The following is a 19,985-nucleotide window of genomic DNA, read 5'->3' on the forward strand; positions in this document are numbered from 1 at the left end:
GTACAGAGTGATTGTTAACAATACTCGTGTCGGCTGTTGTGGTGCTGGGTGGCACAATAAGAAGGGCACCATGTGGGATTTCCACTTGTTAGCTTGCGTGTCCCAAAATGAAAGGAGAAGAATACACATCTGCAAAGATGAAATCACTCAAAGGAAATAAAGCACCTTACAAGTCTGACAGCCTTTTGTAAATTTTAAGTACTAACACAGAAAGTCCAAGGAAAATAAAACGCTCACAGAGTAAGATTTCATAATTAAAGTTGTTGTTTTTTTATTTCCTCACATTTTCCTTAATACAAAGCTTTGGCATCAGCAAATTTTATGAAAAAATAGAATGTACTAAATAATTGCTTGTGCTGCATGATCGATAAATGATGCATAAAAATAGGTGTCTCTCTCCAAGGCAATCGGCCGGAAAGCGTTTCTTCAATACCATTCTGCTCTGTGGGACAGAAAAAAACACACGAAAGGAACAAAATATTTATATTAAAGTTAATACTGTCAACGCTAAAAAAAAATAAAAAATATACATAATCCTGTAAAAGTCAGTTAGTGAGAAATGACTAATTGTACAAGGCCAGAGCATTAAAAGAGTTCTGCACTCCTTAAGTTATTCTTACAGAACCAGTGAAGAAGACAGGACAGTCACAGCTTTGAGCACTGCTAAATTTCTGAGAAAACTTTCTCTAAGTGGTGCTATCCAGCATCTGGGCTTTTTGGACTTCCATACAGTTACACAGCAACTTCGAACCATTCCATAAGAAGCAAAGCAAAATGTGCTTCATCTGTTCCTTTAAATCCTAAATAGTTTAATATTAATAGCGCTTGGATATTATGAGACCAAGAGAAAGCAGCTGTTCCCTTACTTTCTTATCACTAAGACAACTTTGATTTTTATGAGGAACCATTTACAAATGCATATGTGTGTCTGTATACACATAACACACAAATACATATATTCACACACACATGGTTAGGTATCTATATTCACACAACTCCAGAACTATTGCTCTAAATACATTTAAGCTGTGGAAAGGACGTAGGAAAAAAAAATGCATCAGGACATGTTTTTAGGTGAATTTTAATGCTGAATATTTGGCACCTTTTACTTGCATCAGTACACTACACGGCCTCATTCTTGCTACTGTTGTTTTCTGATAAGAAAAAAACCCCTCAGCTCCCTCTTGAAACACTACTAGAACAAACGTAGGGTATGTCAGCAATGCTTTTTATATGGAGAAGAGCATAAGAAGCAGGTGACATTGAATGGTAAGAGGGTGCTGCCACGTTTTTGGCATGATAGTCAGCAAAGGAAATGCTTTGGCGCTGGGGAACATAAAGTGTCAATGCAAGAAACCTAAGCGTTAGTGTCGTACCTACACATTTTAAACAGTCTAAAATAGAGCAGCTGAACCTAGCAGCACTTACGGAGGCTGCTTAGATCCCAAAGGATTCACTCAAAAAGCTGCTGAGGCTAAAGGCTACAGCCAGGTACCTCAGTTACCTAAATAAGTGATTTTTGATAGCTCTGTTCTCTGCACTTGCTAGTTTTCTCAAGTCTGTCCCAAAGAGTATGCTTGTAGACGTTCGCCTTTTCACCCCTACCACTGGAGAAAGGAACCCCCGCTCCAGCAGCCCTTTGTATGAAGGGAACGTCCCGGTGAAAACATTTCATGGGAGGACAGAAAGCCCTAAACCTCTACCCGTGTGAAGCAGCTTACCCTTTCAGCAAAAACAGACCCAGGTACCACTGAGCAAAAGAAAACAAAAAGAATTGCAAAGCAAGGCAGAAATGCAACTGCTATCAGTGCCCACATCTGGATGACACTACAGGGGCTCTGACTTCTTCCTAACGATGTGGAAGTGCCAGAAATGCAGACATCCCCGTTGCACAACTCATCCCTGGTCCATGCTGTCCCAAGCTATTTCTCAGGGCAGATTAGCTGGGTACAGCTACAGCTGTGTTGTCAGGTTGCTGACTGATAGCTGCAATTTCAACATTTTGACAAATGGGACAAAAAAAAAATTAAATCAGGGGGCTTGATGGAGCTATTTTAAGTTCTAAAACTGTTCTTCATTAAGACCTTTTGTGATTAGCATCTGAAAAGGTGAGGAAAGGAAGACTTACAAACTAGTGGTAATCAAAGGTCTCTGATCACCAAGACCTCTCTGAACTTACTATGGCCCCTCCTGAAGATTAGCTTGAGACTGTCTAAAATTTTACACTGGAGACTATTGGACATGTTTGCGTCTTAAGAAGGACGCTTTACACTTTCCAGACAGCAGTAAAAGTAAAAAAAAGGCCACTTCTTTCTTTTATCTCAAAAAAAAAAAAAGAAAAAGCGAAATTATATTTATAAAGCTATGATTCCAGGCTGCACAGGAGACTGCTTTTGAATTTCACCCCACTTTTGGTAAAAGATCAGCACATTAATGGAAACTCAGCTGCATCAAAATGTTCAGAGACAAAGAACAAAGTAAGACGTTGATGCTCTCCCTCCTCAAATAAATAATGATAAAATATATATATCATGAGCCCAGTTGTTCTGTACACCAAAATGAAAAGAGCTAGATGTACCTAGTTAATATACCTGCCAAATAGATTTGTACTTGCCCACACACAGAACTATAAAAAGAGACTGAAAGTCACATGCTAGTGCCATTTCTTGTCCAGCCTGTCTGAAGGGAGACACTGGAGGTGTCTATAAAAATTAAGAAAGCGTGGATGTCTGTAAGGCCTCCTTTGACTGCTATTTTTAAGCACACTAAAATAAGAGGTCAGAAGACTGGTCTGCTCTCTTCATTTAAGAGAGAAGAAGCAGTAGTATATTCATTGCCTTCATCTCTCCCTAAGAGCAAAAAGGTAGCTTTCTTTTTAAATGCTTTTTTTCAGCTGAAAGTATGCCAATTAGAAATAAAGATTTTTATTTTTTTAAAATATGACATGACTATGAAACTGAGGTGAAAACTGTCAAAGGTGACCAACTGATCAACCTGGCTCCGCGAGCTGAATTTTGAAAATGGGGATTTTATGGCAGAAATCTAATGTTTACGTAGACCACTGATCAAAACTGGAATATATTCTCCCCTTTCCCTGTTCCATGTCTCCACTTAGGAAGGACACCTCTAGGAAGGACACCTCCTCAGACAATCCAGCTAATATAAACTGAGAGGGACTTTAGATCTTACCCTGGAACCTACTGTTAATAAAAACATTTACATTCAAGAAAAGCAGAAAAGACATTTGACTGAAAACTGCACTTCCTCCCCTTCCCTATTCTCTTGGTATTTGTTCCCAATGTCATCCACCCACCAGAAATATATAGAAACATCTGAACATTTACTTACTCATTAGCATTCAAGCTAGCTGTGGCTTTGATGATCATGTAGCAGAGTGTAAGGGCACTGAGGAGGCCAAAACTGGCAATAATAAACCATTCTTCTGTTGACAAAGGAAAGGGAGGAAATCACTCGTGGGAGAAGGCTTATGTCAAAGCGATGCCAATATTTCCCTCAAACACCACTGGCGGAAGGCAAGAGGCTTCTAAGCCATGAGTGGCACCAGGAGGTGAAGCAGAAGGAGGTTAGCCACAGTTACTGACTGGAGAAGGCTAGCAAAGAAGAAGTGGAGAGAGGTGTGGAAAACAAGCATGGCACAACAACATTTCCTGGCTGAGCCCAAGGGTTAGCGACAAAGGAAGATTACTTAACAACGTAAGGTGAAATGCAGGAACGAGGGAAAATGTAAAGAAAACTCTGTCTGCCCCCAAGTCAGAGAGATTGTCAGGGCTGGGTTAGGTTTGCTGAGATGCGGCTCTTCACAAAAGCATACCCAGGATACTTTTATACTTGACTCACGTCTTCACCCCCTCCCTCCTGAATAAATGCTACAGTGTTACTTTAAAAAAACAACAGAAAAATAGGATAGCTTGTTCAACAGTTAAAGCGTAACTGGAGTTTTCTATTTAATAGACAGGAATACAACATGGAAATATAATTTCAACGTTAGTGTGTATACACAGACACATTGAGAAGAAAGTAGTAAAGAAGGATATTAAAGAATGTTCACTATTCAAAGTTCTCCCTTCTCAAAATCCATTTGGCACATACTAATAGTCTGGAATACAAACACTTTCATTGAACATGGCCTTTGGTTTAACTCTCATGCATCAAAGAATGCACACAGAAAATAAAACATTTGAACAGTCTTTTCTAAAGCTTTATCTTATAAACATTGTCAGAATGAACTGTTGATGATTATTCCTTGTTTCACTCTGGCATGCCATCTGTGCAAGAGTGGTACTACAGTTGGGAACAGACAGTAAACCCCACTTTTTTTGTAAAACCAAGTAGTGAAAAGTTTCAGTTGAACTACAGAGTCTTCCCCCTCACGACAAGGAAAGCAGCGCACCAACAAGCTCTCTGTTCAACAGAGTTGAATGCAAAATGCATCAGGTGTTGAACACTGCATGACAAAGTGACTTACTTGAACTACAAGTCTTCCCCCCCACGATAAGGAAAGCAGCGCACCAACAGATTTGCTCTCTGTTCAACAGAGTTGAATGCAAAATGCATCAGGTGTTGAACACTGCATGACAAAGTGACTTACTGGCTTTGTAAAGAATCCAGATTTTGTCTGTGGATTTTTTGCTCTCAGATCAAGACATTTCTAGATACAGACTACCTGCTTCCGAAGGTGAGATTTATTTTTTTTAATGAGACATTTACTTTGCTACAGTATCTAGAGAAACACCCTTTAGAATTGTATCAGTTACCGATACTTCTATCAGTGGCAGACAATGTCACCAAGTTCAAAATGCAGAGGCACATTAACAAAACACATGGACTAAATGAGACTGTTGTACTGCACAGATTCTATTTTTGCAATTCAGCCAGAAAAACAACTATTCAGATTGAGACTGTACAGCATATGGAAAAATGATGCAATTCCACACATACTGTATCAATTATAGTTTTTAACGTTTTTAATAGCACTATGTAAAATCCACTGAGTAGAAATTTCCCATGCTGTTCTTACGGATAAGATCTTGCAAGCAGTGCAGGAACAGTTTTCTGATGTCATAGAACACCTGGACAATACTAAAATGTTGGTGCACCAAACACTTTTTTCTAATTCACAGATTTTGCAAGAGAAATCATGCTGAGGGACGTCAGAATTCCAGTAGTAATGTTCTCAGGGGAAAAACATCTGCAGAAATAGCAATCAGCTAAAATATTTACATTTGCATAAATTATTGCATGTAAAGTATTCTGAAAGGGTAAATAATGGTTTTGACAAGCCAGCTTCTCGTACCAGTTACCAAAGTGGGGGAGATTATTTTGTTGCCCTTTCAGTGCATCCATTGCCCTCTGCATGCAGAGCTAAATGTATATACCATTAATAATGAAAGCCCTGGCACTGTCTTATCTGTTTCAGCATGGAGCGTCCGCCTCTTACAGAGACAGAGAGGTCACCTTTGTCCCTGCAGAGAAATCTTTCGCCACAGCCCTGCAGCACAGAGCTACAGCAGAGTAAGTGCCACAGACCGGGAAAACCATAGGACAGTGCTGGAAGCCCAAGAAAAACTCACTTGTCACGGCGATGTTGATCTCTCCCGAGCGCGGCGTCAGCTCTCCGTCCTGTGGGAGCTGCGACAGCCCGGAGGTGCGCAGGGGCTCCAGGCTGAGAGAGCTGTCGTTGGCAAAGTCGCCGAGGGCCGACCGCCTGCTAGCTGGTTGGCCTCTGGTCAGCCTTTCCATGTCAAAGGCTACGTTATCTGTACATGGCACATTTGGCTGGAGAAATAATAATAAAAAAAAGTGAATCCGCATTACAACAGTGAATATTCTACACGTAGCAAACCCATCAACTGGGTAAAACCACACGTGCGTGCTTTATTCAGCTGCTACGGCTGTCCTCACATCACACTGGAGAGAAGCACATGAATTGGCAAGTTCTGTTTGAAGTCTCTCCTTCACTCCACCTTAAAGAGGTGGAAGAGGATGCAGAAAAAAGGATTAGATTCAGGGAAGGGACTCAAATATGCTTGTATCGCAGCCCATGACCGTGTGGTTTACCAGCACGAGCAATGGCAGCACGCACCGAATTCTATTCTATCCTCCTCTAAAAACCCAGGTATGTCATTAACTGCAAAAACAGATCCTCCACAATATACCTGCAACTATTTCTTAGAAAACATACAAATTTGCAGCTGATACACAGCTAAAAATGAAGGCCTGATTATCCTCACTGGCTTAATTCAAAAGCTGCTTAAGACAATATCGTCATGTGCTCTTCTCTTTCTCCTGAAAAGATAACTACTTCCACTTTATATTGCTCATACAGGAAAGATAAAAAAAAAATCCTCTTTGAGGTTCCTCAATTCTTTTTGAACTGGTCATCAGGGATCCCATAAGCCATGAGCTGCTTCCGGAAAACTTGCTGGCCTCGGCTAGGGCACAGCTTTTAATGTGCAAACAAATCCAAGAGTATCTACAGGAGACCACAACAAGAGATTTACAGAGTAAATTTAGCAAAGGCTGGAAGAAATTCAGAAAAGGGAAGATACCAGAGCACCTAGTAGACTTACTGTAGAGAAGAAATTGTTATAAATGCAAATACAACAATATATTCGCAATGACCAACAAGGGAAAAGAACAAAACCAACAAATCAGCTTTATCAGCAGCAAAGAAATTGGTAAAAAAAGCCCCAAACACTTTCTGAGTAAGGGTATTGGAACACTCTTGCCCCTTGCTCCCCAAAATTATTTATCCTGTCTGGGGTCTCAGACATGGGAGGAAGAGGAGCTCACAACAGCGCAGCTTACCACAATTCCCAGTGCCTTCAAAATGTTCAGTTTACACATTGGGCACGTACAGTGCTCACTAAGCCACGGATCCACACAGGCTTTGTGGAAAACATGCCTAGAAGAACAGACAAGGCACATATGTAACTTGCAAACAATTCCAGGTTATATAAATTATTTTAACAAGCTTTTAGCTAAGTTTTTTTTTTTTTTAATTAAGCCAGCAGAACAAATGCTAGAATTGCCAGTATTTTGTACTAATTGTAATAAGAAAAAAAATAATCAAAACTTCTTGCTTCTTATTGCCATCCTTTAGTAATAGTATAACTAGGAAGAAACACTTAAAAGGAAGGGATTTTCTCCCTTTTGCAGTGAATATAAGTATGCACATGGGTAGAATAACTAGGGTAACAACGTCCTGATCGTAACCTTGTGCAACATCTTGTCGCAATTTCTATGTAGAACCTGGCCATAAACTGGGTAGGAAGATCACAGACCCACCAGTGGTCAATTTTATTCAAAAGCCAGTGCAACCAATCCAAACACACTTATGTTTGATTTTCAAAGGGCTTCTATAATTATCACATCTAAGTAAAAAGAAGGCTTTTCCTACAATTAGTATTTCTTGATCTCAAGAAGGAAAACATGTCCATCATCACATGACAGTCATAAAAACAAAACAATCTTTCAAAGACAAAGGCAAACTGGGCTTCTACTTGCCCAGCAGGGAACTCCAAAATAGAGAACAGTCTGAATCGCCACCTACATTGCATACAAAATCTTAGTCACATACATGAATATGAATGTAACAGTGCTGAGATTGGTATAAACCGATATAACGAGGAAGGACTGTGCAAAGACCAAAACAATGTATGTAAATTAAAGAAACTAAAGGAAATGGCCTCTTAGCTGGTCAAAAGGGAAAGAACTTCTCAGAGCGTATCCATGGCAGGAGTGGGTATCACCAGACTTTCTACACAACAGAGCTTTAGCAAATACTCATGATAACCTCATCTGAACAGCCACCCACGATAAGAACTCAGACCTTTCACTTCCCGTGGCACTGACTGCAGAGCAGAAAACCAGTAAGGGCGGCACACCCGAACACGACAGCCCGGTGAACGTGACCAAGATCAGAAGTTGCAAAGGCTGCTTAGCCAGCAAAGAGCTGCGTTCTGGAACCAGCAGGCAAAGGGGCAGTGACAGAACAAGGAGTTCTTGCCATCTGTTTGGGGCATCATCACGGCTGTAAGAGGTCATCCATGCTCCCAAGGCAGCACGAAGTCGAGATACTCTCCGACCCCTCCTTTCTCAGGTTATACTTGCTGCTCTGTCCCTCAAGTGAGGTCGTCATGGGGTCTGGGACTCCTTCGTTCCCTATTCCTTGTGATTTTAATACCAGAGACCCAAATGAGACACGTTAGCAGATAATTCTCTTTTAAGTCTCTGGAAGGTGACCTGAAGGAAAGGCCTCCTCAAATGGTTAACAAAGGTGGAATAAGACAGTATATAATTATGTTTTGTCTATAGCTACTAACACTGAAGGTGGGACTAAAGTAAATCAATAGAATTAGGTTCCAGTCAGCTACAACCACATATACTACCTGTACTAACTAAAGAGATGCATAGACTTACAGAGTATAATATACTCAACAGAAGACGGATGGGGAGCTGAAGAACTTTACTTACCTACATACCAAATATTGCAGAAATAGAAACTTGGAGACTCTCAGCTAGTCACTTCGCTGGCCTGTGTCCTTTAGCAATACAGCAGTCATGAAAACCAGGACACACACATTGCTTACTGCTCAAATAATTGCACAAAATATTGACTCATTTCTATTAGGTCTTAATGCATTCCCTTTGTTACTCACAAAACTAGAGGAAAAATAATGTTTAGAAATCCTGGGTGATAGAAAATGATTTAAAAATCTTCTGAAACATATAGAGATACTATTTTTTATGTTAGGAAAATCATGGCTTTTAGTTGTTCATGTTTCCTTTTAAGGCTCTGAAGTATTTTTTTGGGTTTGTTTTGTTTTGTTTTTTTTTAATAGCGTAGGATAAACCTGAAAATCTAATATTTTGGGAAAGAGCAGACATCAAGACTCCACAGAAGTATGAAAACAGCTTTAATATATTGTTATCTGCTAATCAGTGCTGTAGAAGCACTCAGATCAAATGAAGCAGGGAACTGATATGGATGCCAACATACATCTACTAAACAGGAGTTATTTTAAAGAGTCCTTAGCAGTTTGATATAGTTTAAATGCACTAAAACTATTTTTGTGACCTCTTAATTCTTTGCTTTTAGTTCCTAAACATTCAAGGATGTCTTTTTATGTGTTTCAGAAAAGTGCAGTTCTCCAAAGGTTATTTATTGATTTAGATCAGCATGGCTCTGTCTACCACTCGTGCAGTTTATCTACTCCTTAAAAAGCCTGCTGATACCATCATTATGGCTCAGGCTCTGTCTGGATTTCTCTGCTTGCAAGAGTTAAAGAGCAGCTATACAGCAATAAAGATAGTAAACACATGGACTATTTTAAAATCTCAGTCCGACAAAGGAAGCCCTTGCATTTTCTGCCATCTTCATGTATCTGTCACTTGTTTTCCAAGACCATAATTCTGAAGATTTCCTAGCGAGCTGCTCTAGGTCACAGCAGCTGATGATGTTCCCCCAGGAGCCAGACACCGGGGAGTCAAGTGTGACACATCTGCTGCTGCTTCTGCAGCCTCGGGGCCGGAGGAAGCAGGGCCGGCAGCCGGGCTGGTAGCACCGAAGGAGTCTCCCATGCGGGCATAACTCCAAACAGGTGACCTGCAGGTATTTTTCCACTCTGTCAGCATACCCAAGCCAGCTGCACTCCAGCTTGTCATAAACACCCTAATGCCTACTCTGTTGTCCAACATGCCTTCTTTGCAGCATTTCGCAGAGAGAAATTGAGTTAGAAATCTCTCTTGGTGGTGCAATGCCTTTGAATTCGCACGTCACAGAAGAAGAGTTGGAGTGAGTTTACAAGTGCTATTTCCCCAAGAGCTCACTACACTTCCCCGTTCTGGGTGCAGCACCCCACCAAAGGCACCCGATCAACGTGCTGCTGCACAGCAGCACCTCTGGCTGGCACCCGGGGCAGCTGCTCGCCTCGCCCTGGGGGACAAACCTTCCAGCTGGGCTGGCAAGTGGGCACAGGTCCTTCCTGCCCTGCCGCAGGCAGCCCGTGACAGCCAGCACGGCTGAGGAGAGGTGTCTGGAAGGCACCACGTCTCTCCCCACGGCAGGCGATGCCAGGAGAGAGCAGCCTCGGTGCGTTGCACAAGTCCGCAGCGCTGCTGGGGGAGAAGAGAGCCTGCCCGTGCAGGCAGGTAGCGCAGAAAGCGGGCGTTGTGCAGAGTCATTGCAGTGAGCAGAAAGGATGGCATTGAGATACTGTGCTAACTTGCTCTTAAAAAAAAAAAAAAGAAAAGAAAAAAAAAGAAGGAAAAGCAGCTATTTGCAGCAGCACAGAATCAAACATGAAAATCTGGCTTAGTCACTTTTGTCACTTTCCCTCTTCTTGCCCGGTATATGAACTATTGGGAATTTAGCTCAAAAGCCATTTATTTTAATGTATCTACTACTCCTTTAATCTTCTTCCTGTCTTGTTAATTCCTTCCTTCCCAGGCCATCTTTCTGCCCTTTCCAATGTCACTCCCTCTGCTTTTCTCTAACCTGTCACTTTGCTCTCCCCTTCCCTTATCTCTCACTAGTCCTTCACGCTACCCTCTCCTGATCGCTTTTCACCTAGTGCCTGCTCATCTCCTAGACGCAACAGTAGAGTAAAACTATCCGAATAAAGAAAACTGGCCATGAGGTTTGTATTTTGCTAGAATCCTTCTGACATTTGCCTACTCATTTTTAACTTACATAACGATTTTCACAAAAGACAGAGATGTTCCTCAGGCCTGTAAACCTAAGACTTATTCCTCTGAGCACTAAAAGCTGTAGGGATGTCCATAGGCTGCTGGTACTGAACATACTCCTCTCAGTGAAGCACAAAAGGAATGCTAGAAATTCAGCTGCATTGTTTGCAGCCATTTCCACTTTAGTTTATTTATGAACTGGCCACAGCTTCCCACCTGCCACAAAACTTTACATCACCAATACGGCGTTTCACTACAGAAATTAGGTGCAACGTGCTGAGCTGCTGGCAGGTTTTGCCTGCTGTGTGTCTGCCCAGACCAGACTCCTCTCTGCTGAGGCACAGAGAGACAGACCGTACTTAAACTGCAGGGAACAGCTGTGGTACCAAAGGGAAATGCTACTTTTGAATTGATGAAAGCAGCAAGGATGTCCTATGTCAGTGATTCCTACTGTCTAATGATTATAGCTTCCTCAACAGGCACAGTAAGAAAAATTTCTAGCCTCTCATTTGCTTCCTCTTGGTCAGACCATTTTCTCCACAATTTTCTTGCACCTTCTCAGTTGGCTTCTGTACGTTTGTGTGTGGTTTTTTTTAGTTTTTTGGTGTTTTTTTTTAAACTGACTTTACATGTTGCACTAAAACAAGAGGTTGAAGTATCAGGAGTTTGAAAGGGATTAAGCCTCCAAAACAAGATTTGGGGAGAAGCATCTCAGATGCTAAAGACTGAAAAGCCTTACATACAATCAGAAATTTGTGGTGCTCATCTCTGCAGGTACTGGTTGCCTCTTCGTCTACAAATATAAAAAATGTCTTGCGGAAAGTATCCGTCTTGCTGTTTCTGTGTAACAAAGACATTTCTGCACTCAACTCAAAAAGCTGAGCTCCAGCAGATGAAAAGCAAGATTTAAAAAAGAGAAGTAGAAAGCAAACACGGAAGTTGTCAAACAGCCTTTGGTAGGAACATAATGCAAGTCTCCACTGACCTTATATTCTTGTGAAAACCAAAGGTGTCTGAAGGAAATGGACTTAAAAAAAATAATAAAAATCAATGATCATCTTGGTTAAAAGGTCTGTACCAGATCTGCTGATACTAGCTCCATACCCATTGCTTGGACAGTGGTGGCTGTTTAACTAATGAAGCTGACTTTTAGTCCCAGCTCTGCCTTGCGCGTTGTGGGAGAAGATGCTTTCCTACCAGATGAAGCCTCGTTCTCCCTTCCCTGCAAGGATCTCCCTCTGACCTCTGCTCAGTCTCACGAGGAAGGCACAGAGGAGTGGGACTTGGGAACCTCCATTCCACAGCCTTGATCCTCACAGCACCGCCCCGAGCTACACAAGTGAAGCTTATCAAAAAATCATTTATAGCGGTTCAAAACCAGTGTTTCCAAATAATCTTCTATATAACAATTCAAAATACTAGGATTTGATTCACACATGCAAGGTTGACTTGAGAATACAATGTAGGACATAATTCTCTGGAATCTTAACACTTGGGAGTACATTTTTTAGGGCAAGAGGACATAATCTTGGAGTAAAAATGACTAAATTGTAAAAAAGAAATGCACACACAGCCACATGACCAAAAGCTCCCAAATCTTTACAGATCTACAGATAAACTCTTCTATTTGCAAACATTTTCATGGGATTTTCTAAACAAACATTTACAGGGCATATTAACGAAACAACATCACCAAGAATCTAAAACAGGTCGTTATTTCCCGCAGTCCAAGAGGTAAAGAATATAGAGAGAAGTAAAATGAATTAAACTTCTGGCTTCAGAAGTAGAGCACACACATATTTTGATCAATAAGATACAAAGTAATACTGTTTTCTTTTTATGATGACAGAAATTCATTATGCATTAGAAGTAAAATATTCCAGCTATTCAGAACAGCCTGCAGGAGGATTTAGAAGACCAATAATGAGCTCTCAGGTGCTGCTGTGTGCCTGAAGACTGACTCCAACACCATGACTTTGTTGCTTCTAGAGTATCCTGCAGAGCACTATTTATATATCTAGCACAGAGGCCAAATTACTGGATCTTGGCTGCATATATACAACATAATTTACATGTGTTTTTTTGTGTCTGGAGATAAGGAGAAAGCTTTGCATTTCAGAACACAAGGGAAAGATGTCCTTGGTAATGCTTAAGGCTTCCAAAACGCACCGATGCGTCAAAACCAATCACCAGGTGGAAAAGTACTTAGAAGCATCTCTCAAAGAGCAAATACCCCAAAACAACTCAGGAATGGAACTGGGATGGAAACAAACTGAACACTGGTAAATGGCAAAAAAACAGCATGAGAGGAGGAGGAAGTTGGTACATTTTGAGTACCAATGCAGAATATCCAGCAAGTACGAGTCTTCAGGCGCAAGCCAAGAACCCCCTGTGCTGGAGAGAGCAAAGACAGACGATGGCACGGGGGTGACTGATGGCAGAGGAGGTGTGAGGGTTGGGGAGACCGCATTTCCGTTTCCCACATGGTTTCACACACCAGCAGCCAACGTTGCACATCTCCTGTGCAGAACCCTGCAGCTGTCCCTGGCTCATTATACTCCAGTTTTTAGTGTCTGCCCACTGCTCTGTCCTCAAATCTGCACTTGCCTCTCCTTACATCCTTAACCGCCCCACTGCTGACACGTCCACACTGCTCTCCGTCAAGACCATCACCTTTTGTTTAATCTCCTGTACAACAACAGTGCCAGCACCCACCTTCACACCTTCTGGTATCATAGTCAAAAATAAAGTGGTTGTTATTAGGGCTGGAAACATCTAACGAACGTGTCTGTAAATTACAGCAGCATCAATATTACATGAAATGAAGCAAAGGAACACAAAGAAAGAACAGTTTCCAAACAAAGCAACTTTACTAGCTTACTTGCATGGTAAAATGCGAACAACATCGTTCTGTTTGTAACTCTCAATGCAGACAGCACAATGATCAAAGTCTGGGTCTGTTTCCTAAAATGAACAGAATGAAAATTCAAGTCAAGAGTCGAAGCTATGACAAACGGAAAAGCAGTTGTGACTAGTACATTGTGCCAATCGGCTGTTAGCATGAAGATACAAATCCAATGACTAAGTGGTTATATTTCAACGTGACTTGAGAAAGAAAAGTATTTCATACACTCAAAACTCTCCCCTCCTTTGGAGCTGGTAAATGATCATTTCAAACATAAGCTAAGGCCTAAGACAATTCTAATATTCAGCTGAATCACTATAAAATACAATGGTGATATTCCTAAAGGCTTTACTTCAGCTTGAAGCTGAAAATTTGATTTTATTCCAGGATTATTATTTTTTTTTGCAGGATAAGAATCCTGGGATTCCCTTTTGCAGCCAAAATTAGCAGATTTTACTTACTTCAGAGGAATTCCGTATTTTTGTCTGCTGCTTACTAGCAGAATTATCCTAATTCTTCTCCAGACACGAAGATGAGGATCACTGACTGACTGGTTCTTCTCTTTTATCTGTTTTTCCCTAAGTTATGATTTTATCTTACTTAAATATAAGAATTTAAAACTTCTCATGGCAAAAGACTGACTTCACCTGGATGTCGATATGGCACCAGCAATCTATATTTAAAATACTTGGGCCTGTGATACAAAACAGATAGCATCTTCTTTTAATTCAAGTTCATGATTCTTTTCGCTGCTAGTGAGACACCGAGACAGGATCCCCAGCAGGACAAGAGCCTGTCCCTGGCCAGAGCTGCAGGCAGAGGATCCCACAGGCTCCTCTAACGAAGGACAATGGGTTTTTCTCTTACTCTTCGTTCACCTGCATTGGCATCTCACACCATCTGTGTTGCAACCTACCCGTCACCTGCCAGTTTGGAATTTGTACTCTCAAGAGCATCTTTTCTTTTAGTACAGAGAAGCTCCCATTACCTCTATGTACTCGCATACTCACAGAAAAGATTTAGTGTCTTGAAATAAAAGTACATAGGGAGGAAGAAAGCGCAGAAAAGACTTTTTTTCTGCCTTCTCTCTGGAAGCAAATTTTTCCATCACTTCTTAATGCTCCACTGCTGATAGTGTTGATAAGAAAGATAAAAAGAAATCACACTAACAGGGTCAAGAAAATAATCTCTTGAAAATCAAATCACAGGCAGAATACCCTTGCCTTTTTCAAATTGAAGAGCAAAAAATTAAGCAAGATTAAGTGACTATTTTTTCCTTTCAGAATCAAAGGCAAAGCAGTACTGCTCATAAAAGCAGAAGTAGTTTAGGACTTACCACACCATCTATTTTAGTTCATATACTGGCAAGAAATATTATTGGAGTGACATTTTGCTATCCTCATGGAAATATCTGTTTATGCTCCCCCTCAGATTAGTCAGTACTCACATTTTACATAAAAGATTGTCCTTTATTACCTGTTTTTGTATTTATTTTTACTTTACATGACTTCCATATGAAATGACTCTAAGCTTACAGAATTCCACGTAAACAATGCTAGCCTTATGCACTCCCACCAGCAAAATCCTCCAGCCAGCCAGTACAAAAAACCGCTCTCAGCCACAGCTGCAGGTGGAGTGCAAGGAGTATTTAAAGCAAGAAAACCTTTTTTGAAATGTACAGAATTAACACTGCTACCAGAAGTTACACAAAATACTGTGTCACAGGCCAAAGTAAGCCTCCAACTTGGCAGGCAGGTGATAAATCAGAAGCAGAAAGGAAAAACTGAGATTGTTTCCCCCAGCAAAAATTAAACATGATGCTCAAGTTATCCAGGCTGAAATCTTATTATTATACCTTATCACCCTTCTTTACTGTCCTGGTTGTCAATTTACCGATGGCTTTCTTGGCAGCATCTCCAAGACGACGCTAATGAAGTGACAAAGAAAAGAACACAATTAACCCTGATAATCAAGCTTCATTACTGTCCTTCATAATTACTTATTTGGGCTCAACACGAATGTTGCAATACACACTATGGCAGGAGGCCACCACACGAGACAAAAAGCATTCAGAGCAAAGCACACAGATTTGCCAGGCAGAAGAAAAGGACCCAGCAGCTGAGCCCACAAACGCACTCGATAAGCAGGGGCATAAATCTCATGGGCTGTATACAATCCACAAAAGTGATCCAACATTTGTGTGACAAAATTAATCAATCCCAGTCCACAGGGAAAAAAAAAAAGCAAAAAAAAAAAAGCTGAAGGAACATGCCCTCTCAATGATTTCTGTTATATTCTGTTCATACTGCTTCTTATTCAGTGTGCTATTATATACCTCTCATTTTTCTCAGCTTGAACAATTTTTTTCATTTTTTTTTCTCTTCCCTGAGCAGGCTGATCTTATTCTGAGACATAAGAGATACTCTCAGTGTAACCTAGTTTCTCTCTTGCTATTACCCGAAACCACCAAGATCTCACAAAGCAAAAGACAAATATGGGTCACGAAATCTAAATAAGCCCATGCAGACTTAAATAAAGCTGAAACGAATAATAGTTTGAAGATGAACTTCAATCCAAAGGCAGAGTCTATGCTATTCTTCCGTTGTTACGCTGTTTTTACAGCCACCACTGTTGGAGGGAAGGAGCCTTTTCTGCAATCCAAGTGCTGGCTCCTCCTGCAATCCCTGTCCCCAGTCAGCGAAGAACGGGCTCTTGGCCAGCTGCTCCCCAGCGTCCCTGGGACCAAGTGGGACACAGCTCGCGTCTTCTCATTTCAGGAACCCAAGAAATCAGATTTGGTTAACATTGACTGGAACAAGGGAAGTTCAGGTATTTCATCCTGCACCTCCAACTTGTACTGAATACTCTGTCTCTGAAAGAGACGGGCTCTTTGTGAGAATGGAAACCACACTTGCCAAATTCTCACATGCGGCTTGCCAAAAAAAAAAAAAAAAAAAAAAAGTGTTTTTCGTGCTCTGCTTCTCCACAGTTGAAAATTAAATGCATCACAAGGTGTACCTCCCCAGTACCATACACTTTCTCTGCACACAAACTGAAACTAAGGCAGGTGGCTTTCGTTTGAGAAACACAAAGACCTCAGAAGTCCACCACAATCAACAGCACCACTGTTATTCTAGAATTACATAAGCCTTTTTTCTTTGTGGTTTCCATATAAGAAGAGCTCTTATTTTACATTTTTTAGAGCATAGATTTGGAGAAAAACAATTTAAAAAATCAGATACTCATTACCAACTACTGAAGTATATCCACAGAGGAAATGCAGCATCAGAAACAGAACTAGGATGGGGAAATCACATGCTTCCTGAAGTCAGAAACCTCATCCTAACTGCCACATGTGAGAATTCATCAATTTAAGCAAATCTAAATTGCATGTCCTGGAACAAGCACGCTGGCCCAAGCACCTACCGACAGCACACACTGGCATGCTGCTGGAGTCGATAATCATCGTATAACCCAAAGTGTGATCACTAAGAGAGGAACAAGGCTGGAAAGGCATTTAACTTAAACGCTCAACACTACCAACTAAGTAATGGTGGGTACTATTTATATCGAGTTGTACTGCATACAATTGTACATGCACTACAAGAAAACTTAAAGAGAGATTATTTTCCTATTGGAAGCATAACATTTCAGCAAAACTCTTCCAAAATGTAAACATGTTCTCCCATATAAATTTGCTAAACAATAACTTTCACCTCTTCTATTTCCATCTCTTCCGTATTCTAACTTTAACAAATACTTTTTTATGCCAGCATTGGGAATGCTCAGGATCTGCTGTTTTGACAAGTGAGGGCACAGGCATACAGGATACGGCTGCTTTTAAAACCCAGAGCTGGCTCAGTGGGAAAGGCCACCAGCACACGCAGAGGAGTTTCGTAGCTCTGGCGGAAGCGCGCAAGAGCAACGATGTGAAATACCAGTATCTACCTGCCCTATCTACAAAACACAGCATGTTTTTGACTTTGATGTTTTTTTTTTTTAAAGTGTGCCTCGACATAACTTAAAAACAAGATCATAGCCTAAACCAAGTGATTTCATCACTAACAGTACAGCTTTCTCTCTGTGAAAGCTCTCAAAGCTCTGTAAAAACAAGCTGTAGCTGTCGCCACCTTCTTATTAAAGTTTAATAAGCTCAGCTTTTTAAACCACATAAAATTTTCATCAAGTTTCTCCTGACCTTTGTAAAAATCTAAAGAAAGAAAAAAGGTCAGAAAAGTCTTTTCCCCGTGGAGCAACTGTTTTGAAATGTGGACATTTGGAAGAAGCCTAGAGCCATGTAGGGGATGCAGAAGGCACAATTTAATACTTCACAGACACTCATTGAGTAACAGTTATATTTAAACTTTCCCCATCCCAAGGGACTGCACTAAGTACTGGTTGCAGTGTGGTCACTTCAGAATGACATCGTTAGGAAAATCTACAAGATGCCCGTGGGACCTGCAGCATCAGACACTATTTATAGAAACTGAAAAGGAAATCCTTTGTCACAACCGAGGATCTGTAAGGTTGTGTTTGTTTTAGGTTTGACAAAACACCAAAGCTCTGCCTCAGAGCGTGCTCCTGTGTGTCAGTCGTAATTTAGTGGGAAAAGGGTGACAGTGATAGGAGGTCAGCAGCTCTGCGAGTTAGTCTTGACCGAGACGCAAAGGCAAAGGGATTTCCTGAGGTTCACTGACCCTTCTCACTAAAAGCCAAGGCACGCTATGGAGACAGTGGGTCATTAACTGAGTCCACACCAGTAAAATACTTGCTTCTAAAGTTTAATTCATATTTGAGTTGATGGATTTATTTAATCAAGATTTCTGAGTATGGCTATACTTAATTCAGTCCTTGAACAAATTAAGAGTTGAAAAAGAATGTCAAAAAGGTGTAGTGGACAAAATTTTTCTTAAAATACACAACTAAGAGACTTAGGGAATCCATACGAAGCGTGATCTTGAGTAAAGCTGGAAGTTAACACAGATCACTAAGCAGCTCCATACCTTAGTTTGCATATCCTAATATTCATTAGGGATTCTAGCTTGGAAATACCTTTATACAACTTCTGAATTACCTTAACCGACACTGAAGCCATCCTTAAGAACATGGATAGAATTCGTAACGTTAGCTCAGTGTTCCCCTACACTACCCAAGTTCATTCACAACTTAACTTTCTTCCCTATTCCCAATGTACATACAGTATGTATTATTCAGCCAACACAGAATCTACCTCCCTCTTGGACTTACAACTCATCAAAACCTAAATATTTTGCTTGAGTTCTACTCTTTCCTGTCAGGTAGTAAGACCTTGTACTGGTGCTGCTCAAGATGAAAAGACTTTGCTATATAAAAATCCTTGTCTGGCAACAAGATCTGCCTCAAAACAAAGAGGTTCGGAAAATTAGTTTGATGGACATTCCTTAGAAATGATTGTTCTCTGCTGACTAGTGTACACAGAAGTATCACACCCAGAACTTAAACGGGAAAAAAAAAAAAATTAAATTAATAGAGTCATCTTACCTGATTCCTGTCACGTGCACTTGTGTACCTGATCTTCTGGATGAAGTAAAATATTAACCATGCTGAAGAAATTATCATCAAAACTATGAATGATATTGACACAAAGACTAGAGAGCCCCGACTGAAGTTTTTTGGAGGAACACGGGATCCCACTGCTATTGCCATCAGGACAGAGATATTCTTTTCCAAGTAATTCAGGATCTCCTTAACTTTTGATTCTGTAATCATGACAGCAACAATGTCTCCAGTTCCTATAAGAAAGAGAAGAATACATGATTTACATTTAAAATTAACACGGCATGCCTCTCAGAAGGTTTTCCAAATGCAAAGCCATTTGAGAGATTTTTAATCTCAGCCATCTATGGCACATGGAGCAGGCTACTAGGCACTCGGCTCCCAGCTGCCCTTCAAACCTCCGTTTTCTAATTAGGGCTCCACACGCAGTAACAGATCTCAACCGGTGGTTACACGCTATTTCCCACATAAGGAACGTGTGCAGTCTGAACTAGCTTGAAAAAGCACATTCGTTCCAGATTTGAAGCTGCGAGTACCTGAATAGGCAACTCACAGACAAACATTTAGAAGGTGAGTTCAATAATATCGCTGGCGTGGTCTCAGGGCACACAGCGCTGGGAGTTGCTCTAGAGAGCTCTGCAAGTTCCCCGGCCTGGCTGTGTGGCTTTCACACGCACCGAGGCTGTCAAGGCTCTGTCAATCCCCATTCCAGCACGGAAGCAACAAAGCCTAACTTCTACCTGCACCACTTCAGACAGAAGTGAAAGTAAAGCCAGTAAGTCTGGCTGCAAAGCGTAAGAGAAATGAAAAAAAACTTGGCAGAAGTCTGAGAGCT

The 19,985-nt window shown here is 41.0% G+C and overlaps 1 protein-coding gene across 1 annotated transcript in view; it reads right to left on the reverse strand.

Moving 5' to 3' along the window:
* Positions 1–248: 248 nt before the first annotated feature.
* The window catches only part of RNF130 (ring finger protein 130), a 32,650-nt gene continuing 12,913 nt past the window's right edge, over positions 249–19,985 (reverse strand). The window contains exons 2-8 of the mRNA XM_009870145.1: positions 19,136–19,386; positions 15,471–15,542; positions 13,592–13,674; positions 6,829–6,925; positions 5,592–5,796; positions 3,349–3,442; positions 249–442 (exon numbers count right to left, since the gene is read on the reverse strand). Of these exons, the coding sequence (XP_009868447.1) occupies positions 427–442; positions 3,349–3,442; positions 5,592–5,796; positions 6,829–6,925; positions 13,592–13,674; positions 15,471–15,542; positions 19,136–19,386 (818 nt within the window). The 3' untranslated portion in view covers positions 249–426. The remainder of the gene's footprint in view (positions 443–3,348; positions 3,443–5,591; positions 5,797–6,828; positions 6,926–13,591; positions 13,675–15,470; positions 15,543–19,135; positions 19,387–19,985) is intronic.

This window comes from Apaloderma vittatum, unplaced genomic scaffold (genome assembly GCF_000703405.1).
Source record: "Apaloderma vittatum isolate BGI_N311 unplaced genomic scaffold, ASM70340v1 scaffold9050, whole genome shotgun sequence".
NCBI classification, from domain to species: Eukaryota; Metazoa; Chordata; class Aves; order Trogoniformes; family Trogonidae; genus Apaloderma; species Apaloderma vittatum.